This window comes from Eriocheir sinensis, chromosome 53, assembly GCF_024679095.1.
Source record: "Eriocheir sinensis breed Jianghai 21 chromosome 53, ASM2467909v1, whole genome shotgun sequence".
Classification (NCBI taxonomy): Eukaryota; Metazoa; Arthropoda; class Malacostraca; order Decapoda; family Varunidae; genus Eriocheir; species Eriocheir sinensis.
Window position 1 is genome coordinate 626,430 of NC_066561.1, and position 27,583 is coordinate 654,012.

At 40.9% G+C, this 27,583-nt stretch overlaps 1 protein-coding gene across 1 annotated transcript in view; it reads right to left on the bottom strand.

Moving 5' to 3' along the window:
* The window catches only part of LOC126983103 (serine/threonine-protein phosphatase 6 regulatory ankyrin repeat subunit A-like), a 63,677-nt gene extending 39,584 nt beyond the window's left edge, over positions 1-24,093 (bottom strand). Inside the window, exons 1-2 of the mRNA XM_050835602.1 lie at positions 23,621-24,093; positions 20,484-20,705 (exon numbers count right to left, since the gene is read on the bottom strand). Of these exons, the coding sequence (XP_050691559.1) occupies positions 20,484-20,699 (216 nt within the window). The 5' untranslated portion in view covers positions 20,700-20,705; positions 23,621-24,093. The remainder of the gene's footprint in view (positions 1-20,483; positions 20,706-23,620) is intronic.
* Between the last annotated feature and the right edge of the window lie 3,490 nt (positions 24,094-27,583).

Here is a 27,583-nt window from a genome sequence, read left to right on the forward strand (position 1 = left end):
GGATTTAATAAAGGGGATGTCAATAAAATTTTGAGAGAGAAAGAGCCAGGTAGAAGGCGTGGAAATGGTTTTAAGTTAGACAAATTCAGATTCAACAAAGACATAGGCAAGAATTGGTTCACCAATAGAGTGGTGGACGAATGGAACAGGCTTGGGAGCCATGTTGTGGGTGCCAATACCATAGATACATTCAAGAAGAGGTTAGATAAAGCCATGGATGGTGAGGTAAGGTGGGGTTGAGTGTACAGGAGCTGCCTTGTATAGGCCAACCGGCCTCTTGCAGACTCCTTACGTTCTTATGTTCTTATGTGTCAAAACACTCCAAAAAGGCATAGGTACAACTTTCAAAGCTGGTAAGTTATGTAGTTACTGGATTACTGGATTTTTAATAGTGCGTTCCCGTTTTTCATCCATATTTCATCAAATTTTATATGAAAAGACTTAATGTCACGTTGTCTAATAGCAATGATGTACAAGAACAGAAAACAATGCCATTTCTTACTGTTTTACGGTCAATTTGGAATCTGACACCAAATTTGTTGGAAGTCTGTGGAATTTTATGACATTTCCAAAAATGCGCAACACTTTGAATGAGTGTCCCGTTGTCAAATATGTATCCAGATCAATGAAACTCGGTACAAAACTTCACATATGTTCCCTTTTGAATAAGAAATATTAACATAATAGCTACTGTTAGTTAAATATTTATTCAATTATTTCTGAAAAAAAATCACACGTCTGGCATCCTAGAATATTCCCACTTGTGGAAACATAATCCCCTGCAGTGCAAAACTTCAAGCAGTTTGCTTTTTTTTTTTTTTACATTGGCCTGTAGCGCTGGTAGGCTTTCTTCAGGTGCCAGATGGTCGGCCCAAGCCCTTCATGGCGCAGGCAATTTGTTTATAGTGGCGCCAGTTGTGCTTGGCTCATGCTGCCCCCCGGAACTCATTCTTGATTCTCTTGACGGTTTCTTCGTAAGTCTGGGTTGACGGCTGGTCTTCTGGACAGCACGTGGGTAGTTTTAGGCCACTCGGCGGTGACTGAAAAATCCCAGGTGGTAGCGTAGGAATTCGAAACGTCGTTGTCCATGGCGTGGTGAATGCACTGCCCACACGCTAACCACTCAGCCACCGCTTCCCTTGTGCGTTTGATATGTAACAAAATTATATAGAAATCACAAGTCAAGTGGGTTTTCTTTGGGCGTAAGTGTTTGGACAGGTTATATTAAGCTGCCTTACATTTTATGCGTATTTACATAATGTGTGCAATGCCATATACACTTATCACGCAATAATTATTAAAGGTGATTTTGGTTTTCACTACAGACATTTTTTTTTTTTTTTTTACAACAAAGGAGGCAGCTCAAGGGCACACAAAAAAAGAAAACAATAATAAAAAAAAAAGCCCGCTACTCGCTGCTCCTAAAAAAGAAACAAAAGAGGTGGCCGAAAGTAAGATCAAATACGGGAGGAGAGGCGTCCTGCTACCCTCCTCTTGAAAGAGTTCAAGTCGTAGGCAGGAGGAAATACAGATGAAGGAAGATTGTTCCAGAGTTTACCAGCGTGAGGGATGAAAGAGTGAAGATGCTGGTTAACTCTTGCATAAGGGGTTTGGACAGTATAGGGATGAGCATGAGTAGAAAGTCGAGTGCAGCGGGGCCGCGGGAGGGGGGGAGGCATGCAGTTAGCAAGTTCAGAAGAGCAGTCAGCGTGGAAATACCGATAGAAGATAGAGAGAGAGGCAACATTGCGGCGGAATTTAAGAGGTAGAAGACTATCAGTATGAGGAGGAGAGCTGATGAGACGAAGAGCCTTAGCCTCCACTCTGTCCAGAAGAGCTGTGAGTGGAGCCCCCACACATGAGATGCATACTCCATACGAGGGCGGACAAGGCCCCTGTATATGGACAGCAACTGTGCAGGGGAGAAGAACTGGCGGAGACGGTACAGAACGCAACAGCCACAGAATATATTTTTTTAGGTGCTTAGTGATGTCCCGATGAACATTCAAGTAGAATAAAGTAAAGCAGTAATATACCATCAAGATGAAGCATGTTGAATTGACGCCTTACCTGGCTGAATAAACTATGTTGACAAAGACTTATGCATAATGTGTCAGGGAAATTAAACGGAAAAAATATTAAGAATTGAAAATGGCCGAAAAAGAATTCTTGACCCAAGTAACATTCGAGGTGATATGGTGACAAAAAGACTGACTTTTGAACTCGTGACGGTTTTGTATAACATCTCAATAATAATTGAAATAAAATGTACACAATGGACAGACAGGATACATACGAAAAAAGTGCTTAAAAATATTGGATTCAAGTGGCTCAGAATATCTTGGTCATACGTCGTCTCGTATTGAAACACCTAGAAGTCGTCCCAGCAAATATTTATTCGAGACATATCGGTACTATAATATACCTGGCATTATCTGTGACAGCAGCGTCCACAGGAGAGCGTATGGAAAGTACAGAATCAGTGAATCAGATTAAGCAGCTAAGTTCCTCTAAGCAACAAACTCTTTTATCATAATGCAGTTTTTACTAGAACCCGCGATCTTAAAAAATAAAAAAAATACTGTATTTGGTGCTGACATTTATTACCACAATGGGTGCATGGTTAAGCACATATACAAGTAGTCATAGTCTATGGGCCCACAATGCCTCCTTAACAACATGTATGGAAAAGGACTGTACCTGAATGAGGTATATTCCAAAGTGCCAGCCAGTGGGTTTTGGGTCACAGGGCCCACGAAGCTTGAGCTATTCTTTCAATTATCGTAATTTACCTGTGTTTCTCTGGACCTTGCAACAATTACACTTCAATATAATAACTGACACTATTGTTAATAATTATGTAGCCGATCATTCTTTTTTTTTCTGGTAAACGAGAGAATATATAAATGCCGTTCGGCAGCCTCTCCTCATCCAAAATCGTTCTTGCATGAAAGATCTGCGAAATCAAGCAAGAATGGGCTCTTTACAGTTATTCTATTTACATTACAATATTTGCTGAGTACCTGCCGTTGGTGTATCAGTGTCGCCTTTGGCGAAATGTATCAAAAACATTAGGGCGTCAGGCATCTCGACAACCCTCTCCTTCACAACAATATAAAGGCTTTCGCTCCCGGCTTATTATACCCCGCCCTCAAGTGACTGCTGGTTGTTGTTTGAGATGAACCAAGACCTTGGGTGGACGTCTGCCACTACCAGGAGCGTGGAAAGGTCAAAGGTGGTGGCGTTTAAGTCTGGGAGTTGTTGGTGAAGGGAAACATTATTGGACGGAAGCCAATGTCGCACACGGACAAAAAACAAAGGAGGTCGCTTTCTGCCGAGATGCCTGGCGCCCACATATTTTTGATAAATTCCGCCGAAGGCGACACTGATGCATCCAAAGCAGATATATATATATATATATATATATATATATATATATATATATATATATATATATATATATATATATATATATATATATATATATATATATATATATATATATATATATATATATATATATATATATATATATATATATATATATATATATATATATATATATATATATATATATATTTAAAAAAGCTCATTTTTGCTTCATTTCACAAGTCTTTCACTCAAGAACGATTGTGGATGAGGAGAGGCTCCAGGGCATCATTAATGCTTTCTCTAGTTTACAAAATAAATAAAACAACGAGGATGATCAGCTACATTTTTATTAACAATAGTCACTTATTATATTGAAGTGTAATTGTTGCAAGTCCCAGAGAAACGCAGATAATTTACGATAATTAAAAGAATAGTTCAAGCTTCGTGGACTCTATGGCTCTAGCGGTGGTGATACCTGCTAAGGATGAATGTACCCCTTTAGAACGAGGGCTGATGGATGGAACATGTTATGAACTTAATGAAATCAGAGACCATCTCAATAGTGTAGATAATACTAGTCTTATAATTCTCGCAATAGAGATGCTACGATTGTCCCTGTGAATCAGTTCAGAAATGGTACCGACTTAACCTATCCACAAGACAAAGCTAAATCAGTTATGGTTTATCATACATATATCTGTACATCACATGTTCTATGAGATTCAATAAACTCCACAGACCCCATAAATGTAGGTGCTAGCATCATCAGAAAACCTTTTGATGATTATGATCTTGGTCTCGAAGTCAGATTTTGTGATGCCCAAGACTTTTAACTTGCATGCAGTGATAGGCGTATCCCTGGTCCCATTCTAAAGTTCTTAGGTAGTCTGAATGCTTCCAAAATTATGAAACGGTCCACCATAACCATCATGCATGAAGCAGAGAATTGTGTACAGGATGTAGTTTGAGGCATCTCGTTCTTTTGTTAAAAGCTCAGTTTATCTTAAATAAAAAATGTCGAGAAACCCGGTCGCTTTATAAGCAATGATTTACATACACCATCATGGACGAAAACGAACGCCCATACATGTCATGAATGCAGAGTCTGTCGGACCATGGATACACATATTACTGCACGCATGATGAAGGTCTTCGGCATCACAAAGTCTGTCTTCGAGACCAAGATCATAACCATCAGGAGGTTTTCTGATGATGTTAGCACTTGCATTTATGGGGTCTGTGGAGTTTATTGCATCTCCTTGAATATTGTGATGTACAGATATGTGTATGATTAACAGGGACAATAGTAGCATCCCAAAGGCGAGAATTATAAGTATTATCTATATACTATTGAGATGTCTCCGATTTCACTCAGTTCATAACATATCCAGTCATTAACTCTCGTTTTAATTCAGGTGCAATCCTATTCTATGCTTGTTGTTTAGGAGACATTGTGGGCCTTTGGACTGTGACCCATACATGTACATATATTTGCTTCACCATGCACTCATTGTGGTAATAAATGTCAACACCAAATACAGTGCTGGGTTTTTGAAGATCGCAGGCTGTAGTAGAAACTGCATTATGAAAAAAAAAGGTTGTTGCTGAGAGGAACTTAGCTGCTCGATCTGATTTACTGATTCTGCATTTCCCATACACTCTCTTGTGGACGTTGCTGTCACATACTGCCAGATTTATTATTACCGATCTGTCTTGAATAAATATGTGCTGGGAGGACTTCTAGTCCAGCATCAGACTCAACCAAAATTTAGATTCGTTCAACATACCCTATATAAAAGGTTTGACTATACAGAGTGGTAGAATAGGCCCTTCAGAACACCCCAGGTAGTTAGTGGATTCAGATTGTGGTATCATTTAAAAACTATATACCATTTTATCTCCAGACGAAAAAAATGAATACCGCATAGTCAATTCACAGTTTTTACAATACAGCAGTTATTTTCAACAAAACAAGAATGTTTTACATATCATAATGTCCGTAATGAGATGTTTTTTAGGTACATATGTATAGAATTAGTGTAATACTTCACAAGTAAATAGGATATTACATTAAATGTAAGCACATAAGCAAAAAAAGTTTTTTTTCTTGTTATTAGGATTTTATGATAGTATATCTTTCTTTCTATAATAATGAATGCCTGTATTTCAATGCTCTAAAAACTTTCTCAACTATCCTACTATACACTGAAAAATTAAGCTTGATACATACATTATTATTACCACAGGAGGGAAATGAGTATAAAGTTCCCATGGTCACACCGCACCGAGCAGTTCGGGGGCTGCTCTGGCGCGAGTCTGAGTACTTGCTTAATAGCATTGGTATCCATTGAATACTGATAGCGAAATGAATGTAAACATGAGTGTTGTGTTGTTTACCGTATTTTACGATTAAAGTCTAAATAAAAATTAGTGCAGTAAGCTTTCAGATAGTTTTTTTTTTTTTTACCCATTTGTAAAATGTCTCCATACATGTTACTGATCATATAGCGACGTTTGTATATGAATCTTGTCCATTAATGTTTAGTTCTTGTTTTGTTGTTAAATCTATGATTGCCTCTTCTATGAGTAATCGATATTTTTGTATTTCAGATTGTGAGAAAACAATGGCTGAGGAAAATCAGGAACGGTTGGACCTTTTGCCTGCTAAAAAGCGAAGACGTCATACAGATTTCAATAAGTGCCTTATTTGTCAATTGGATTCCAGGGAAAATCTTAGAAGACCCACAGTATCATCTATTCAGAAACTTGTTGAAACACTTGAACGTAAACAGGATGATGTTTATGAACGTTTGAAGGGAGATCTTGGCACACTTTCCACTGCTGACATTCAGTTGTACTCAAAATGCTATGCAATATCTACTAGCAAAAGTTTATCAAAAGCAGTCAGTTTGATGATAAAAAAATCATGTGCACAAAAAGGAAAATAAATTTGTGGAAAAGTTTATCAAAAGCAGTCAGTTTGATGATAAAAAAATCATGTGCAAAAAAAGGAAAATAAATTTGTGGAAAGTTTATCAAAAGCAGTCAGTTTGATGATAAAAAAATCATGTGCAAAAAAAGGAAAATAAATTTGTGGAAAGTTTATCAAAAGCAGTCAGTTTGATGATAAAAAAATCAGAGGCATCCACTTCTGTTTTATCACGATCCCAGTCATCACCCACTGACTGGTCTGTATGTCTTTTTTGCAAAAAGAAAACACACAAGAAGGTTCTACATATAAAAAAATGCTACTTCCCTCAATATCTTCAAAAGAAAACTAAAAGAAAACATTCTGGATACTTACTGAACATAGCTAAAATTATGATTTTCAATTTTCATCTTATAAGCACGTCTTTTGCAATTTCAACTAGTAGAATATGAATCTTGTCTCTAATATACCTATGTATCTGTCTGATTCCAGAACTCATTGAACCTGATACTTCTATAAAGGTTCTTCTACCTGTATGTTCATTCGAATTTGAATCTGAAAGTTCACTTAAAACCTACCCATAAGCTTGTATTGTGCAAGGGATGTACTGTACTGTCCTATTCTACATATTGTTTTATTATCTGTCTACATCTTTTGTATTTGTTTATATGTATCTTACGCTATTTTGTATTGTACACTGTTTTGTATATTACTTTGGTATTTTGTATTTTACATTAATTTGTATAGTACTTTGAAATTTTGTATTTTACACTAATTAGTATATTACTTTGGTATTTTGTATTTTACATTAATTTGTATAGTACTTTGGAATTTTGTATTTTACACTAATTTGTATATTACTTTGGTATTTTGTATTTTACACTAATTTGTATATTACTTTGGTATTTTGTATTTTACATTAATTTGTATAGTATTTTGGAATTTTGTATTTTACACTAATTTGTATATTACTTTGGTATTTTGTATTTTACACTAATTTGTATATTAATTTGGTATTTTTTATTTTACACTAATTTGTATATTACTTTGGAATTTTGTATTTTACACTAATTTGTATATTACTTTGGTATTTTGTATTCTACACTAATTTCTATATTACTTTGGAATTTTGTATTTTACACTAATTTGTATATTACTTTGGTATTTTGTATTTTACACTAATTTCTATGTTACTTTGGAATTTTGTATTTTACACTAATTTGTATATTACTTAGGTATTTTCTATTTTACACTAATTTCTATATTACTTTGGAATTTTGTATTTTACACTAATTTGTATATTACTTTGGTATTTTGTACTTTACTTTTGAATTTTGTATTTTACACTATTTGATATATTACTTTGGTGTTTTGTATTTTACACTGTTTAATATATTACTTTGGTGTTTTGTATTTTACTCTATTTGTATTTTAATTTGGTATTTTGTATTTTTGATTATTGTTTATTGTTTCTATATAATACTTCTTTCCCATATTCTGTTTTTTTTTCTTATGATTTGTTCATTATGCTTTTTATTAACACTGCCTGAAAAGCTTTGCTTGGTATAAGGGCAGGCCTCTATATGGGTAGGCGGAGGCTGAGTGGGTTCTGGACGACGCGGGTTCGAATCCACACGCTACCACCTTGGATTTTTCAGTCAATGCCTAGTGACCAAGACTACCCACATGCTGTCCTGAAGACCACCCATCAACCCGGACTCTAAAAGAAACCGTCCAAGTGAATCAAGAATGAGTTCCGGGGGTCAGCATGAGCCAAGAATAAATGGCGCCACTATAAAAAAAAATTGCCTGCACCATGACGGGCTTGGGCCGACCACCATGCCCCTGATGAAAGCCTACCGGCGCTATAGGCGAACACAAAAAAAAAAACATGTAAGCTAATTACCATGCACTGAATTTCTTCGGCCATTAATAGATGGTTCTAATGTTTCAAAATTAATGTTTTATTCTAGTTTTATTTTGTCATGAAGCTTGTGAATAAGCATCACTATAACAGTTAGGTTATATTTCAAGATACAATGCATTGTGACACCAGTAGCACCCTTGTTTAAAATCTTCTCGATTTTATTCTCAACTCTATAGATCGAGAGTAAGAATTCATTCCTGTTTAACCGCGTCTCAATCATCTTATCTGCGGTCTCCTCGTTATGCACGTTAGAAATCATGATCTTTGGCCTTAATTTTCCCACACTTTTTGTGCAAAGTTACTCTACATTTTCTAATTTCTGAGCTGCTTCATTGCTTTTACTCTCATCATCAAAGTTCATAACAATGTTACCAGCATTAGTGATTCTTGAATGAGATATCTGACTGCCGTGTGGTGCCTGGGAAACTTATTTTTTCATCTCAGTTGCCTCTTTTTCTTGATCAGATGTTGATCAGATGACGACAAGGAGATTCTTCTTTACTCTCCTCCTCCGTTTTGCAACATCAGCCCAATTCCTCCCCCCCCCACCCCCCACCCCACACACACACACACACACTCTTCAGACTCACTGCGGAGCACATCCGCGACCTCGCTCAACCTCCGGTTTTCAACAACTAACATTCCTCTTTATAATTTTTGCTTAATTTCATAATTTTTGTCCACAATGTTCTTAGCCAGAGATACCGTGTGAAGTGATGTTATATAAATCAGGTTTATTTTAAGTATATTATCCTGCTTGATTTATGTCAGATGAGCACATTTCACATGGCACCACTTAGGACACAAACAGCATGCAGTCCACTTCTCGCATGTAAAATCGGTAAATTTTTACGACTTCACCAGTTTCGCATTTCGGAACGAAACTATTTTTTTCTGGTAGATTTCTGCCTGTTTTGAAAGAATATGCTTGTCATTTCTACCGCAAATCACTTGTTTTTTTTTCCGGCCCCCCCCCACCCCCCCTCTTCCAACCAAAAATCTAATGGGTAAAAATGCATAAGAACTCCTTCCTCCCTTTCCCTACCACCCCCCCTCCCCAGTCCCCAACAAGCCTGGGGGCACGTGGGGAATCGGGGGTTTTGGGGGGGGGGAGCCAAATAAGCGAAAAATGGACCCCCCCGACTTTCTGCTAACGGGGGGGCTCCGCCCCCCTCGACCCCCCCTTTTATGTAATTACTCAAACTCCTACTGTCACAGTACCTTATTCATCAGTCGGGGCGGTTTCCTCGTCACTGGAGTCTTCCTCTTGGAGAGGAGTAACTTCTCGCGTGTGTGTGCCTTGCGGTGGGTAGAGTGCTGCAGCTTGGAGGAAAAATGCGTGTAGTAGGCTATTAGTCTGGTCAAAATAATCACGATACCAGCAAAGGTAGGACAAAATATAAAGAAATTGTTTCTTTACTGGATCATGTTGGGGGGGTCCCTGGCACTTACCAAAAAAAAGTTCCTCACCCCAACCCCGTGCATAAGGCGGCCATCTTGGATTTTCTCCGAGGACCCCTCGTAATCTATATTTTTCATATCTCGGGTTCTAATTGAGATAGAAAAATTTAGGAAAATTTCTGTTAACCTAACCTAACCGCAGCCCCCCTGGACCCCCCCGACAGGTTGCTAACCTAACCTAACCTAACCTAACCTAACCTTGACCGGGGGCTGCGCCCCTGAACCCCCGACAGGTTGCTAACCTAACCTAACTTCTTAACCTAACCTAACAACCGGGGACTGCGCCCTGGACCCCCCCGACAGGTTGCTAACCTAACCTAACCTAACCTAACCTAACCTAACCTAACCGGGGGGCTGCGCCCCCCTGGAACCCCCCGACAGGTTGCTAACCTAACCTAACCTAACCTAAGCTAACCTAACCTAACCTAACCTAACCTAACCTAACAGGGGCTGCGCCCTGGACCCCCTGACTTTCTGCTAACAGGGGCTCCGCCCCCCTCGACCCCCTTTTATGTAATTACTCAAACTCCTACTGTCACAGTACCTTATTCATCAGTCGGGGCGGTTTCCTCGTCACTGGAGTCTTCCTCTTGGAGAGGAGTAACTTCTCGCGTGTGTGTACCTTGCCGTGGGTAGAGTGCTGCAGCTTGGAGGAAAAATGCCGTGAGCTTTGATGAACAGATACCTGGCCAGGTATTGGTATAAGAATTTACTTCGTATACCTGGCCGTTTCACCGACTCCTTGACGTCCCTCCACAGACGTTCAACGTTCTGCGTGTGTATTTCACAATCCTTGGGACTTACAAAGTTTTCCGAGTGGTTTATGGTGTAATGTGTGTACCCAAGGTCTTTCAGATTATGGTAGGCACCCCACTCGTCACTCACGATCACAGACCCGGCCCGGATATATTTCTGAATGAGTGGGAGGAGCGTGCCTTTGTCACGCCGCTCAGCTTCACCCAAAGGCCCAACAAGGGGAACAACGAATTTTTTCTTTCTCACGCGCTCGATACCCCCAAAGAGCCACACCTGAGACAGCACTCGTCCCCTCTCGTACTTGCGGCGAACAATGAGAGTCTCGTCGATCTCCACAACGATGCCGGGACCACCAATAGAGTCTTGATTTCTGAACCAAAAGTCAGTTACTTCACTGCAGAAGGAGCGCCAGTCGACAGATGTGCGTGAAGATATGTCCAAAGACTTGATCACTGTAACGTGATCCCAGTGCTTACTGAGCCAGTGATTGACAAACAGAATTATTTTCCAGGCCGGCAGTTTTATATTCTGAAGGAATGTTCCGTTGAAGTCACTGACACTGAAGTCACAGTAACGGCGTTTCTTTGTCTTAGGAATTTTATAGCTACCACTGCACCTCCACATGAATTGTCCGTCCTGACGCAAATTACAGTCTTTTTGACACCTTGGGCACTGAACTACTGTGGCTAGGACACCGTGTTCTTGTAAAAACTGGCGAGATATTTCATTTTTCTCGAAAAAACGCGCAATACATCGGAAGTAAGTCAGCTCGCAACCTGCACACACGGACATCTTCCTCAAACTAATTCAAATTCAACTGCTCTGCCCTCCTCGGATAAAATGAAACAATGTGATTGGCTTAATTAATTATGATTTTTTTCATTGGTTGTGTTCAAACAAATTAACCAATCAGGGACGCCGCAAAGGCGTGCGCATGTCTGAAACCAACGCACGAACGAACATCAGAGGCAGCGAATGCCCGCGGTGCTCAGTCACCCATCAACAGTCGGCGCGGTGAGTGTCACACCGTGACCCGGACCGTCCGCCTGACCGCCCGCCCTGCCTCCCAAACAGATAAAATCTTTGAAAATCTGTAGCGCCGTTATAAATCATTTGCGGTGGGTGTTTATGGGGTTCAAATTGATCACAATACGGAGCTAATTCTAATGAGAGGGGTAAGAAAAGCCATCTCGAAACTGGTGAAGTCGTAAAATAATACCGTAAAATCTTCACATACGTAACACCAATCTCTCAAGGCTCCTCGCTTTGCCAACTGTTGTCGAGACAGCAGCTTCCGTGTGGAGGTCATGCTCACACGTCCGCTCCCTACACAAACTCACTCAACTTCACAACTACTACTACTACTACTACTACTACTATTACTACTACTACTACAATTACTACAGCACTACTGCACTACTACTACTACTACTACTACTACTACTACTACTACTACTACTACTACTACTACTAGTATTACTACTACTACTATTACTACTACTACTACAACAACTAATACTAATACTACTAATACCTCAACTACTTTTCTTTTACAGCATAGGAGGCAGCTCAAAGGCACACACACAAAAAAAAAAACGCTACTTGCTGCTACTAAAAAGATTACAAAGTGGCCAAAAGATAGGTCAATTCCTGGAGGAGAGGTGTCCTGATACACTCCTCTTGAAAGAGTTCAAGTCGTAGGCAGGAGGAAATACAGATGAAGGAAGATTGTTCCAGAGTTTACCAGCGTGAGGGATGAAAGAATGAACATGCTGGTTAACTTTCGCATAAGGAGTTTAGACAGTATAGGCAGTATAGGTATAGGCAGTGGCAAGTAGTGTGCAGCGGGGCCGCGGGAAGAGGGGAGGCATGCAGTTAGCAAGCTCAGAAGAGCAGTCAGCATGAAAATGTCGATAGAAAATAGAAAGAGAGGCAACATGGCGGTGGTATTTAAGAGGTAGAAGACTTTCAGTAAGATAAGGAGAGTTGATGACACGAATTGCCTTGACTCCACTCTGTCAAGGAGATCTGTGTGAGTGGAGCCCTCCCACACATGAGATCCATACTCCATACGAGGGCGGAGAAGGCCCCTGTAAATGGATAGCAACTAAGCGAGGGAGGAGAACTGGCGGAGACGGTACAGAACGCCCAGCCTCACGAAAGCTGATTTAGTAAGATAAGAGATATGAAGTCTTCAGTTGAGGTTTTGAGTTAAGGATAGACCGAGGATGTTTACTGTTGTCGTTTAGTGCTGAGTGTTGTTAAAGAATAGGGTATATATGTTTGGAAGATTGTGTCGAGTGGATAGATGAAGAAACTGTGTTTTTGAGAGAGAGAGAGAGAGAGAGAGAGAGAGAGAGAGAGAGAGAGAGAGAGAGAGAGATCTTTTTTTAAATTAAATGTTGACGTATGTTTTGAATTTGAAAATTGCTTGTAATATGAAAGATTCTTCCTGCACCCTTTGTATGTCAGTAAATGTGGTAAATGAGGTATGTCGGTAAATGTGATAAATGAGATAACCTCCTCCCCTTGTATGTCGGTAAATGTGATAAATGAGATAACCTACACTCCTTGTATGTCGGTAAATGTGAAAAATGAGACAACCTGCACCCCTTGTATGTCGGTAAATGTGATAAATGAGATAACCTACACCCCTTGTACGTCGGTAAATGTGATAAATGAGATAACCTACACCCCTTGTATGTCGGTAAATGTGATAAATGAGATAACCTACACCCTTGTATGTCGGTAAATGTGATAAATGAGATAACCTACAACCCTTGTATGTCGGTAAATGTGATAAATGAGATAACCTGCACCCCTTGTATGTCGGTAAATGTGATAAATGAGATAACCTACACCTCTTGTATGTCGGTAAATGTGATAAATGAGATAACCTACACCCCTTGTATGTCGGTAAATGTGATAAATGAGATAACCTACACCCCTTGTACGTCGGTAAATGTGATAAATGAGATAACCTACAACCCTTGTATGTCGGTAAATGTGATAAATGAGATAACCTGCACCCCTTGTATGTCGGTAAATCTGATCAATGAGGTAACCTGCACCCCTTGTATCTCGGTAAATGTGATAAATGAGATAACCTACACCGCTTGTATGTCGGTAAATGTGATAAATGAGATAACCTACACCCCTTGTATGTCGGTAAATGTGAGAAATTATATAACCTACACCCCTTGTACGTCGGTAAATGTGATAAATGAGATAACCTGAATCCCTTGTATGTCGGTAAATGTGATCAATGAGGTAGCCCGCACCCCTTATATATCTGTAAATGTGATAAATGAGATAACCTGCACCCCTTGTATGTCGGTAAATGTGATCAATGAGGTAACCTGTACACCAATTATATATCGGTAAATGTGACGAATGAGATAACCTGCACCCCTTGTATCTCGGTAAATGTGATTAATGAGGTACCCTACACCCATTGAATGTCGGTAAATGTGATAAATGAGATAACCTGCACCCCTTGTATCTCGGTAAATGTGATTAATGAGGTACCCTACACCCATTGAATGTCGGTAAATGTGATAAATGAGGTACCCTACACCCCTTGAATGTCGGTAAATGTGATAAATTAGGTAACTTTTCTTTTTTTTACATCTCAGCCTATAGCGCCGGTAGGCTTTGTTCAGGGGCCTGGTGGTCGGCCCAAGCCTGACATGGCGCAGGCAGTTTTTATAGTAGCGCCAGTTATGCTTGGGTCATGCTGCCCCCTGGAACTCATTTTTGATTCGCTCTTACGGTTTCTTCTACAATCCGGGATGATAGGTGGTCTTCTGGACAGCCTGTGGATAGTCTTAAGCCACTCGGCGGTGACTAAAAAATCCCAGGTGGTAGCGTGGGGACTCGAATCGACATTGTCCATGGCGTGATGAATGCTGCCCCCCACGCTAATCACTCAGCCACCGCCTACCCTGAAAAATGATATAACCTAAACCCCTTGTATGTCGGTAAATGTGATAAATGAGATAACCTGCACCCCTTGTATATCGGTAAATGTGATAAATGAGATAACCTACACCCCTTGTATGTCGGTAAATGTGATAAATGAGATAAACTACACCCCTTGTGTGTCGGTAAATGTGATAAATGAGATAACCTACACCCCTTGTATGTCGGTAAATGTGATAAATGAGATTACCTACACCCTTTATATGTCGGTAAATGTGATAAATGAGATATTCTACACCCCTTGTATGTCGGTATATGTGATAAATGAGATAACCTACACCCCTTGTATGTTAGTATATGTGATAAATGAGATAACCTACACCCCTTGTATGTCATTAAATGTAATAAATGAGATAACCTACATCCCTTGTATGTCGGTAAATGTGATAAATGAGATAGCCTACACCCCTTGTATGTTGGTAAATGTGATAAATGAGATAACCTACACCCCTTGTGTGTCAGTATATGTGATAAATGAGATAACCTACACCCCTTGTATGTCAGTATATGTGATAAATGAGATAACCTACACCTCTTGTATGTCGGTATATGTGATAAATGAGATAACCTACACCCCTTGTGTGTCGGTAAATGCGATAAATGAGATAACCTACACCATTGTGTGTTGGTAAATGTGATAAATGTGATAACCTACACCCTTTGTATGTCGGTAAATGTGATAAATGAGATAACCTACACCCCTTGTGTGTCGGTAAATGTGATAAATGAGATAACCTACACCATTGTGTGTTGGTAAATGTGATAAATGTGATAACCTACACCCCTTGTATGTCGGTAAATGTGATAAATGAGTTACCCAACACCCCTTGTATGTCGGTAAATGTGATAAATCAGTTACCCTACACCTCTTGTGTGTCGGTAAATGTGATAAATGAGATAACCTACACCCCTTGTATGTTAGTAAATGTGATCAATGAGATAACCTACACCCCTTGTATGTCGGTAAATGTGATAAATGAGATAACCTACACCCTTTGTGTCAGTAAATGTATGAATGATACCCAATGAATGTCAGTGGAATGTGATAAATGAAATGTCAGGTAAACGTGAAATGAGAATTACCCTACACCCCCTTGAATGTCCAGTGATAAATGTGATAAATGGTACTACCTACACCTTGAATGTCGGTAGTAAATGTGATAAATGAGATACCCTACACCTAATGAATGTCGGTAAATGTGATAATGGGGTACCCTACACCCAATGAATGTCAGTGGGCAACGTGATAAATGGTAAAATCTTTACACCCTACACCCCTTGAATGTCCCCGGTAAATGTGATGATAGTGCTCTACACCCTTGAATGTCGGCTCTATAAATGGGCAATGTCGGTAAACCATAAATGAGACCTTCTTGCCACCCTTGAATGTCAGTAAATGTGATAAATGAGGTACCCTACACCCCCTTGAATGTCAGTAAATGTGATAATAGAGATACCCTACACCCAATGAATGTCGTAGAATGTGATAAATGAGAATTACCTACACCCCATGAATGTCAGTAAATGTGATAAATTAAGAGTAACTTTTCTTTTTTTATATCTCAGCCTATAGCGCCAGTAAAGTACCTTTGTATATATATATATATATATATATATATATATATATATATATATATATATATATATATATATATATATATATATATATATATATATATATATACGGGCAGCAATATTTTCAATATCCATTTAAGTTTAGGATTTTTTCTTGGTCTGTCTCTCACCACTGAAAGCTAAGAAAATGGGAAATTTCAGCAGTCCCCAATATTTTTTTCAAAATATTTAGCTGTGAAAATCGAATTATATCATATATTTTTTCTTAAATCCATTAAATACTCTTTGTATCGCTTCTAAATGTCTTTTTTAATTATATTTATTGATATTACAGTAGAACACTGGTTTTTACTTTGGAATACGGCGAAATATAGTAAAATTCGAGTACATTGATTATTTTTATTTATTAAACCTGTGCTATTGCGCTGGACATATCTAAAGCTATTGATAGGGTCTGCGACAGATCTTTGCTTTCCAAACTACCCTCCTACGGTTTCTATCCCAACCTCTCTGTACCCTTCTATCTCCAGTTTCCTTTCCTGACCGTTCTATTTCTGCTGTGGTAGACGGTCACTGTTCTTCCCTAAACCTATTAACAGTGGTGTCCCACAGAGTCCCATCCTATCTCCCACTTTCTTTCTGTTGTTCATTGATCTTCTTTCCAAAACGAACTGGCCCTACCTGCATTCTTACGCCGACGACTCCACTCTGCATTACTCAACTTCTTTGAGGGGCCCACCCTACAGGATCTTAACGATTCAAGGCTGGAGGCAACAGAACGCTTAGCCTCAGACTTTACTATTATTTCCGATTAGGGCAATATGAACCTGGTGTCCTTCAACGCCTCAAAAACACAGTTTCTCCACCTATCCACTCGACACAATCTTCCAAACAACTATCCCCTATTCTTTGAAAACTTGCAGCTATCACCTTCCTCAACACTAAACATCCTCAGTCTATCTTTAACTCAAAATCTCAACTGAAACTTCATATCTCATCTCTTACTAAATCAGCTTCCTCGAGGCTGGGCGTTTCTTACCGTCTCCGCCAGTTTTTCTCCCGCACTGATTGCTGTCCATTTACAGGGGCCTTGTCCGCTCCCGTATGGGTATGCATCTCACGTGGGGCTCTCCTCTCACAGTTTACCTTGACAGAGTGGGGTCAAAGACCCCTTCGTCTCATCAGCTCTCCTCCTCATATTGATAGTCTTCTGCCTCTTAAATTCCGCCGCCGTGGCATTTTTCCTCTTTTCTATCTTCTATCCATATTTTCATCCTGACTGCTCTTCTGAACTTGCTAACTGCATGCCTCCCCCCTCTCTGCCTACTACACGACTTTCTACACCAATCCCTATACTGTCCAAACCCCTTATGCAAGAGTCAACCAGCATCTTCCACTCTTTCATCCCTCACGCTGGTAAACTCTGGAACAATCTTCCTTCATCTATATTTCCTCCTGCCTACGACTTGAACTCTTTTCAAGAGGAGGTATCAGGACACCTCTCCTCCCGAGTGACCTCTCTTTTTGGACACTCCTTTGATCTCTATTCAGAAGCAGTAAGTAGCGGGCTTTTTTTTAATATTTTTCTTTACGCCTTTGAACTGTATCCTTAGCTGTAAAAAAAAAAAAAAAGTGACCCCGTAAAAAAGACGTAAACTTGGGTAAACAAAGCAGCTTGTTTACACAGTCAATGAAAGTAAGTAAGGGAAACCATGTCTGCTTTTTCTTCATATCCTGATGTAAATATCCTGTGGATTTCAAGCCTAGGTGTAATAGGCATAATTCAAAAAATATTTAAACTTCATCACTTGATATCTCAAAGCCATGATTTTGCACTTTAAAAAATATCCTAGGCATTTACTGTTATACTAGTTTCAATGCTTCAGGATTATGAAACAATACAAAAGGAACAACTGAGAGTCTGCTAGATTTTCTTTGAAGCTCATTTTGATTTTAGAAAATATTTGTCATTTTTTTTCATCAAACAAAAAATAAACGCCTTTTTTTATTAGCAATAAAGGACTCCACCTTCTTCCCTCATCCTTCCTAGCTAAAATGCTTTTTGAATGAAGCAAATCGGTTAAGAAATAAGGGAGGAGAATTGAAAAAAAGACACGCCATTTAACATGTTAAACGCACAAGTGGAAACCTCCCCTGAACACACACACACACACACACACACACACACACACACACACACACACATAAATATTCTACACTGCCAAGCACTTTCTTTAAGAACAAAAAGAACATAGAGGCCAAGTGACCTACACAGGGCAGCTCCAGAATACCCCCCCCCCCCCCCCACTACTCATAATGGGTGAGATATACTTTCAGGGGTTACGGGTAGAGGTTTGATCCTCATTTACCTTCGGTACAGGTGTACGCTCCAGTCCGTTACCTCACTGTACCCACTTCACTCATCAAGTCACCTTCTCCAATGAATCCTTTGATATACTAACAACACTATGATGTACTCCAATATATGTTATACAGCTATACAGTTAATATTCCCCACTCCTGTATGCTGCGTCTACAACCGTGCGACGTCGTTTTGGTTTTGAATGAGCCCTCTTCCTCTGCTTCTTGTTTTGGATTTCTTCGTGTTTCATTTGTATTTCTGCAAGGTTTCCAAAACCGAGTTCTTTGTTAAGGTTATCTTAGACATAGCCAAAATTGTGAGTAAGGACAGTGTAGGCACAGGAGTACTGAACACTCCTCAATCCCCAAAACTTTACCTTATGTAGGTGACTCCAGATTTTTGAGTGGAGGGATTAGGATTCTGGGTCTTGCCCATCATGCATTTGACTAATAAGTCATCTTTTGTCAGATCTAAATATATCTGAAAGACTTGTTTTCTCTCGGGAGGGTCTAGGGTGAATTTTATTTTCATGTCCTTATGACTTGGGTTTTTTTTCCCTTGTGCCAGAGCTTTCTGATAACAGCACCATGACTGCTCCCCTACAGGATATAAAGAATGTTTTTGGTTTTCATCCGTGCTCAAACTGTGAAAGAAAGTTGCACGGATATCATTCTTTAGGTCTTCCACTGTTCCACCTTGGTTTCTACGGATGTCCTGCCCATAGTAAAATAGAAGTTGCTCAATCACTCTATTCGTCAACTTTCCTTTGCTTCCTAGAGACTTTTTCTTTCCTCCTGCTTTTGACTATTCTTTCAACTTCCTCAGCCTTGTTCCAAGCCTTTTCCTAACATGGTTGATACATTCTTCTTTTTGCACTGGCACGTTTCCATATGGGTTTAGTTTTTTCACGGCAAGGTATGCCGAGGAGTCCCCATCACCAATAAATTTCACGTACCTCATCTTGTTTGGTTCTTTTGACCTTCCCCATATTCTGGTAGCTGCCTCTGCCTCCATAGCTTCAGATTTACCTTCAAAATTCTTCTGACACTTTTCTTTATGTCTTTGAATGAGAGACGTATATTCCTCCTCAGTTACTTTTTTTCTTTTCTTTCTGAGTAAGGAGCCTGGAGCATTGAATGCAATAATTTGAAAGAACTTCATAGTCTAGTACAAAGCCTGTCTCAGACTCAATGAAGCAGCCTATGCCAATATGTGAGGAGTGCCCCCTGGTGAGCCAGGATCCATCATATGAACCTGTGACGTTCAAAATTCCATCGGCATCAGGCAGTACTCCAAGACTCTCATAATGTTTGAATACATTGGGGAGGCGGTGGCTGAATCGACAGAGTAACACCACTGCGTTCAGGAGGACGAGTTCAATCCGCCGGTGCCCACCAAGCTGGGATTTTCAGCCGCCGCCAGTGGCTTAAAACTACCCACATGCTGTCCAGAAGACCACCTATCAACCCGGACTCTAGATTCTAGGATTAAAGATGATCTCCGGGAGGGCAGCATGAGCCAATGCAAGATGGCGCCACTATAAACACTCGCCTGCGCCAGAACGGGCTGGGCCGACCATCAGGACCCACCGGGAAGAAGTCTTGGGCCGACCATCAGGCCCCAACGGGAAAAAGCCTACCGGCGCTATAGGCCGCGACGTAAAAAAAAAAAAAAAAAAAAAAATAGCTGCTCTCCTTTTTTCCTGTTGTGACAGGATCTTGCTTCCAATATAATCAAGTACTTCATAGTATGCCCTCCTATGAAGAGGTTTGATCTTCATTGTTGATGTTAGAAATGAATAGCCGGCATAACCAGTACCTTCGAGCAGTGCATACCCTACAATGCTAATATTATTTTCAGTAAGGGATGGTTTTTCCCCTGTCATGGGTGAGGAGGAGAACTGCACAGCCTCACAATTCATACATTTTGCCTCCAAATAGGAGTGCTGATTTGCTACTGATATTCAATTGGAGTTTACCCATGCAGTCATTGCATACATGAGAAATAGCTGCAAACATGTATTTGAGTACATCTTTTTCAATAAGAACATTTTCCCTCTTTGATGTAGATGGCACAGACACATCAGTGAGCAAATTATCTCGAACTGAAATTGGAGTTACCTTTTTGACCTGTGGTGTTGGGGTTGTGTGGGGGTGAGGTTGTGTGCTGGAGTGGGGAGGTTTTGTCCTGGGGCTGGCGGCGGCGCCTGTGCTGGCGGCGGCTTCGGTGGTAGTCGTGGGGTCTGGATCTGGAGCCTCCTCTCCCTTTTTCTTGCTCTCCCTGGCCATCGCTGCATTCTCCACCCTCTCCGTGTAGGCTCGGGACCTTCTCTTCATTGTAATCTGAAAGAAAACACAAGAAAAAGCAGGAAAAATGTGATGCCGTGTCTACTCTGGGCTGTGAAGTCCTTGCCGGCTGTCATACTACCTCCACTGTCTACCGGGCCAAGTTCCAGCCGACAACTCTACTACTTCCCCGCCGGCTACCTCGAGGTTGAGCTGCTCAAGGCTGTACATCTTCATTACTGTGGTTTCTCTTGCAAGTATACGTATGTGAAAACCCAGTCAAGTGTTTATAATCCCCCTTGGTCTATGTGGATGGAGTATTCCAAAACTTCTTTAGAGGCCTGGCTATTTGAGCTGCTAACATCTGTAGCCTAGAGCCCCAGTTCCTCACAAACATCTATCTTTCCTTCCTGCTGGAAGTACGCCTTCATACAGCCTGTGTCTAAGAAGGGTGACCGCTCCAGTCATTCAAACTACCGCCCTATAGCTTTACTCTCTTGTCTATCTAAAGCGTTTGAATCAATCCTTAACTGAAAGATTCAAACGCACCTTTCCGCTTTTGACCTTCTATCTGATCGCCAGTATGGGTTCCTGAGGCGTTCTACTGGCAATTTTTTTGCTCTCTTAACTGACTTCTGGTCATCCTCAGTCAAAAGCTTTCGATAGAATTAGCACAAGTCTTTGCGTTCTAAACTGCCCACTTACGGTTTCTATCCTTCTCTCTGTTCTTTTATTTCCAGCTTCCTTTCCGGCCGTTCTATCTCCGCTGTGGTAGACGGCCACTGCTCTTCCCCTAAACCTATCAACAATGCGTTTCAACAGGGCTCTGTCCTGTCTCCCATTCTCTTTCTGATGTTCATCAATGATCTTCTCTCCACACCAAACAGAACAATCCACTCGTACGTTGAGGACTCTACTTTTGCATTATTCATCTTCTTTCAACAGAAGACCTTCTCAACAGGAGTTACAAGACTCCACACTGGAGGCTGCAGAACGCTTAAGATCAGACCTTGCTATCATTTCCGATTGGGACAGAAGGAACCTTGTGTCTTTCAATGACTCAAAAACTCAATGTTCCCACCTATTAGGGGGGGTGGGGTGGGGGTGGGGGGGGGGGGTTGTAAATGGTCGGCCTGAAACTTTTTTTTAATATTTTTGGCTTATAAAATTCCGCGAAATTTCCTCTTTTTGGGGAGGTATATGAATGAATATGATGAAACAATAATACAGTGGTATGCAACATGGTTTGCAATGCAATGCAACGATGCAGCAATGAGCTTCCGCTTGCCACTGGCTTGCAATCCTTGTTTTCACCTTTTTAATTTTAGGATTTTTTCATGGTCTGTCATGATACTCTTAGGTTCTCTCACACCACTGGCTAAGAAAATGGGAAATTTTAGCAGTCAAATATATTTTTGTATTATGCATGAAAAATCGATTTATATAATATTTTTTTTCCATAAATCAACAAAATACTCAATGTATCCTTCAGATTTCTTTTGAATTATATTTTATTGATTTTACACAATAGAACACTGGCTCTTACTCTGAAATATGGTCAAATTCAGTACGGATTTTGACCCTGTAAAAAAAGACGTAACAATGGGTAAACAAAACAGCCTGGGTACACATCCAATGAACGTTAGTTAAGGAAACCATGTCTGCTTTTTTCTTCATATCCTGATGTATATATCCTGTGGATTTCAAGTCACTAGTTGGTATAGGTAAAATACAAAAAAAAAAAAAAAAACATGATTTTGCATTTAAAAAAAATATCTCCTCCGTTGCACTTCTTGTTATACACATATCTCCTACTGCAGCTTATAAAAGTGTGTGTAAGGAATAGGGTTTGCTATCGGAACTATTGTTTGAAGTTGATTTTTATTTTCGAAAAATATTAATTAATTTTATGTCAAACGTTTTGTATTATTTCATTGAACTTTAAAAAAAATATATATATACTATTGTATAAAATCAAACAATAGCAAGCGTTAATGTCCCATCCCTCCTGATTATATTGCCTTTTGAATAAAAGAAGTCGGTCCGTAAATAAGGGAGAAGATACGCTTAGGACATAAGGAATATAACATGGGATTTGAGATTTTACAACCCCCCATCAACTCGACAAAATCTTCCAAAAATGTACCCTTTATTCTTCGACAACACTCAGCTGTCACCATCTTCTACAGTAAATATCATCAGTCTTTCCTTAACTCAAAATCTTAACTGGAAACCTCACATCTCCTCTCTCATTAAATCAGCTTCATCGTGGTTGGGCGTTCTGTATCGTCTCCGCCAGTTCTTTTCCCCCTCATAATTGCTGTCCACATACGTACAGGGGCCTTGTTCCCTTTCGTATGGAGTATTCATCTCACGTGTATGGGGGGAGAGCTTCGCACACAGCACTCTTGAACCGAGTAGAGTCAAAGGCTCTTCTTCTAATCAACTCCACTCATATTACTGACAGTCTTTTACCTCTTATATTCCTCTGACATGCTGCCTCTTTGCTAACTGCTTGCCACCCTCGCTCCCGAGGCCTCGTTGGTCACGATTTTCTTGCTCATCCCTATACTATTCAAATCTCGCATGCAAAAATTAACCAGCATTTACACTCGTGTATCCCTTCTGCTTGTAAACTCTTGAACAGCCTTTCTTCGTCTGCATTCCCTCCTGCCTACAACTTGAATTCCTAGAAGAAGAGTCATAACATATCTCCACCCGAAATTGGTATCTCCTTTGTCCCTATTAGGACTGAACATTTTTTCGCATTTGAGATGCTACCCTCTCTGTAAAAAAATAAATATGTACCTGACGAACTTAATGATTTGTGGAATTATCAAACGGTATCGCATGGAAATATAAGGAAATTTGACTGCATATGTAGTTTGAAGCCCTACGAAATGCATTGAAGCCATTTCGCTAAAGGTAAGTTAAAGTTAAGATACAAAAAACATACCAATGATTGCACCAACCTGTCACACGAGGCCACCAAAGGGAAAGTGTAAGCACAGTCGTTCCTGGATTTCGCAGGTTCCGGCGTGATTATGTCTCTCACTTTGACCTTAGTCTTGCAAGTGTCACCGCCGTTGTCAGGACGCGCCCAACGTCTTCCTCTTTTCTAGGAGCAGTGTTCAAAGTTTCTTTTCATTATAAGAAACGCTGTCTTCATCGAATATGAGAAAAAAAAATCATGTACTCCTGAAATGATCTTCGCCGAGCACGTCTTACTTCCTTGCTTAAGAGAGTACAGCACTGGCAGCAGGACTCACCTCGTGCTTTCACTCAGACGAGACGGAGCTGAGCCAAGCAGCAAAACGAAGCCCAAACTATGAATAACCGAAACTAGATCTTCGACCTCGTGCAGCCTCGCCCAGGACACCATAGAGGATATCTGAGTAGGTGGAAAACTTTGTCACTCTCGACGCCACACACATAGACATTGCCACATCCCACCACCGTGAATGACTGTTTTATCAGATTAGCGGTATCTGATCAGTCGTATCTTGAGGATGCGCCTGCCTTACTCTGCAACACAGTAGTAGTAGTAGTAGTAGTAGTAATAGTAGTAGTGGTATTAGTATTAGTATTAGTAGTAAAAATAGTAGTAAAAGTAGTAATAGTAGTAGTAGTAGAAGAAAAGTAGTAGAAGTAGTAGTAGTAGTAGTAGTAGTAGTAGTAGTAGTAGTACATAAGAACATAAGAACATAAGAACGCAGGAGTCTGCAAGAGGCCGGTAGGCCTGTACGAGGCAGCTCCTTTGACCCTAAGCTCCCGTGTATCTAACCCCACCTAATATCGCTGTCCATGAATTTCTCTAGTTTTTTTTTAATGTGACATATGTATTGGCATCACCACATGAATTTATCTAGTCTATTTTAATGTGACAATTGTATTAAGACTACCACATGACTCAAGTACTATTCCACTCATCCACCACCCTGCTAAGCCTATTTTCACTCATCCACCACCCTGTTAGTAAACCAATTTTTGCCTATGTCCCTGTTGAATCTGAATTTATCCCAGTTTAAACCTGTTACTTCGTGTCCCGTTACTTGTGTCCTGTTACTTTGTGTCCCTACGGTTCTCTTACCAACAAAACCTTATGAATGTCTCCCCTTATTAGCCTCCTTCATCCATTTATAAACCTCGATCATGTCTCCACCACCTTTCCCTTCTCTAGAGAATGCAAGTTTAACTGTTTGAGTCTTTCCTCGTATGGCACCCTTCTTCGCCTCTCTAGAGAAATGCAGGATTTAACTGTTTGAGTCTTTCCTCGTGAGTTTCTCAACCCCTGAATCATCTTAGTCATCCTCCTCTGCACCGATTCTAACATTTTGATATCCATTCTATAGTAGGGTGACCAGAACTGAACCGCATAGTCAAGATGAGGTCTAACTAATGCTAAATATAGTTTGAGGAAGACCTCGGGGCTTCTGTTGCTGAAAGAGGAGTAGTAGTAATAGTTGTAGCAGCAGCAGTAGTAGTAGTAGTAGTAGTAGTAGTAGTAGTAGTAGTAGTAGAAGTAGTAGTAGTAGTAGCAGTAGCATTAGTAGTAGTAGTAGTAGTAGTAGTAGTAGTAGTAGTAGTAGTAGTAGTAGTAGTATTAGTAGTAGTAGTAGTAGTAGTAGTAGTAGTAGTAGTAGTAGTATTAGTAGTAGTAGTAGTAGTAGTAGTAGTAGTAGTAGTAGTAGTAGTAGTAGTAGTAGTAGTAGTAGTAGTAGTAGTAGTAGTAGTAGTAGTAGTAGTAGTAGTAGAAGTAGTAGTAGTAGCATTAGTAGTAGTGGAGGACAAGCGTCCAGATGCTAGACCTGCACACCCAGAAATGAAGTTCCTTGGGGACTACACCCCCCTGCATCGAGTTGTCTTCGACCATATCAGCGGTGACGTGATCTGGAAGCACGCCCTTCACACGCAGGGAGCGGCTGGACCATCAGGCTTGGATGCCAAGGGGTGGAAACACCTCCTCAGTAAGAACATCTTTGGTAATCCAGCTGTGGATCTTCGCGACGCAATAGCCGCCCTAGCAAGAAAATTGGCGTCAGAGAATTGCCAACACCTCGAGCCTTTAATGGCCTGCCGGCTCATCCCGCTGGATAAAAAACCAGGCTGTCGCCCCATCGGGATAGGGGAGGTGCTCAGGAGGATCATAGGCAAGGCTGTCATGGAGGTGGTGAAGGACGACGTGAGGAAGGCGGTGGGAAACCTCCAAGTGTGTGAGGGTCAGCAGGCTGGGTGTGAAGCTGCCATTCACGCCGTCAGGAAAATGTTCGAAGACCCAGAATGCGAGGCGGTGCTGATGGTGGACGCTGCTAATGCGTTCAACAACATCAATAGGGAAACAGCACTGCACAAAATCAAAATCAAGTGCCCTATATTCGCCCAATATATTGAAAATACATACAAGGAACCTGCCAGACTGTTCATCAGCAGTCATAATGACCAACGACTTGGAGACCCGATGGCCATACAATCCTCAGAGGGCACCACCCAGGGGGACCCAGTGGCCATGGCAATGTTTGCCCTGGGAATGATGAAGCTGCAGGACATCATCCGCCATGAAAACACCAACGTCAAACAGGTGGCGTATGCGGATGATCTCACCGGGGTAGGAAAGTCTGCAGACCTCAGGAAATGGTGGGACCTCGTCAAAGAACACGGCCCTAAAATAGGGTACCGTCCCAACGCCACGAAGTCTGTGGTGATTGTAAAACCAGAGGCATACGATCGGGCCAAAACCGCATTCCAGGGCAGTAACGTGAAACTGTCAGTGACTGGAGAAAGACACCTCGGGGCAGTCATTGGAACAGCTGAATACAGAACCGAATTTGTGAAACCGCTGTAAAGCGCTGGGAATCCGAACTGCAGAGGTTGAGCGAGATCGCCAAAACAGAACCGCAGGCAGCCTACGCAGCATTTACGTAACGGTGTCAAGCATAAATGGAACTACCTCATGAGGACAGTTCCTGATGTTGCTCCGCTACTAAAACCTCTGGAAGAGGCTATCAGAAACACCTTCAAACCGGCGATAGCAAATGGGAGATGTCGCAGCGACCAGGAGCGAAGGTTGCTGGAGTTGCCGCCAAGAATGGGTGGGCTCGTCATCACCAACCCGCAAAATCTGGCAGAGTCTGAATTCGGGAACTCACTCCGAATCACAGTCTCCTTGACCGGATATATTATCAATCAAAATGAAAGGGGAGAAGACAACCCTCAAGATATTAGGTCACTAAGGAATGAAATCTCCATAAACAGAGAAGAAAAACAGAGACACTCTGAGTGACCTAATGAGAGAACTCCCAGAAGACACAAGGAGAAGGACAGATATTGCACAGGAAGTGGGCGCTTCAAACTGGCTAACCACACTACCTATCAGGGCAAAAGGCTTCAACTTAAACAAAAAAAGAATTTACTGATGCCCTTGCCCTCAGGTATGGCTGGCCAGTGGATGGGCTCCCAAACATGTGTAACTGTGGCTCACCCTTCAACCAAAATCATGCCATGACATGCAAGAGAGGAGGTTTCGTCTGCATGAGACATGATGAAGTAAGAGACGTAAAAGCTCAGATGCTGAAAGAAGTCTGCCACGACGTGACTGTGGAACCCATGCTGCTCCCTCTGCAAGGCGAACACCTCGCCAGACGCACCGCTAATGTTTCGAACGAAGCACGAGTGGATGTTAGCGCCAGAGCGTTTTGGACTCGTGGACAAAGGGCATATTTTGACATAAGGATCTTTGATCCCATGGCCCATTGCCACAGAGACCTGACCCTTGATGCAGCCCACAGAAGAAACGAACAAGAGAAGAACAGATAATATGAAGAAAGAATACAGAATGTGGACCAGGGCTCCTTCACCCCGGTAGTATTCACGACGTCAGGAGGGATGGTACCAAGGGCGCAAAGCTTCTACACAAGACTCGCTTTAACACTGGCGGA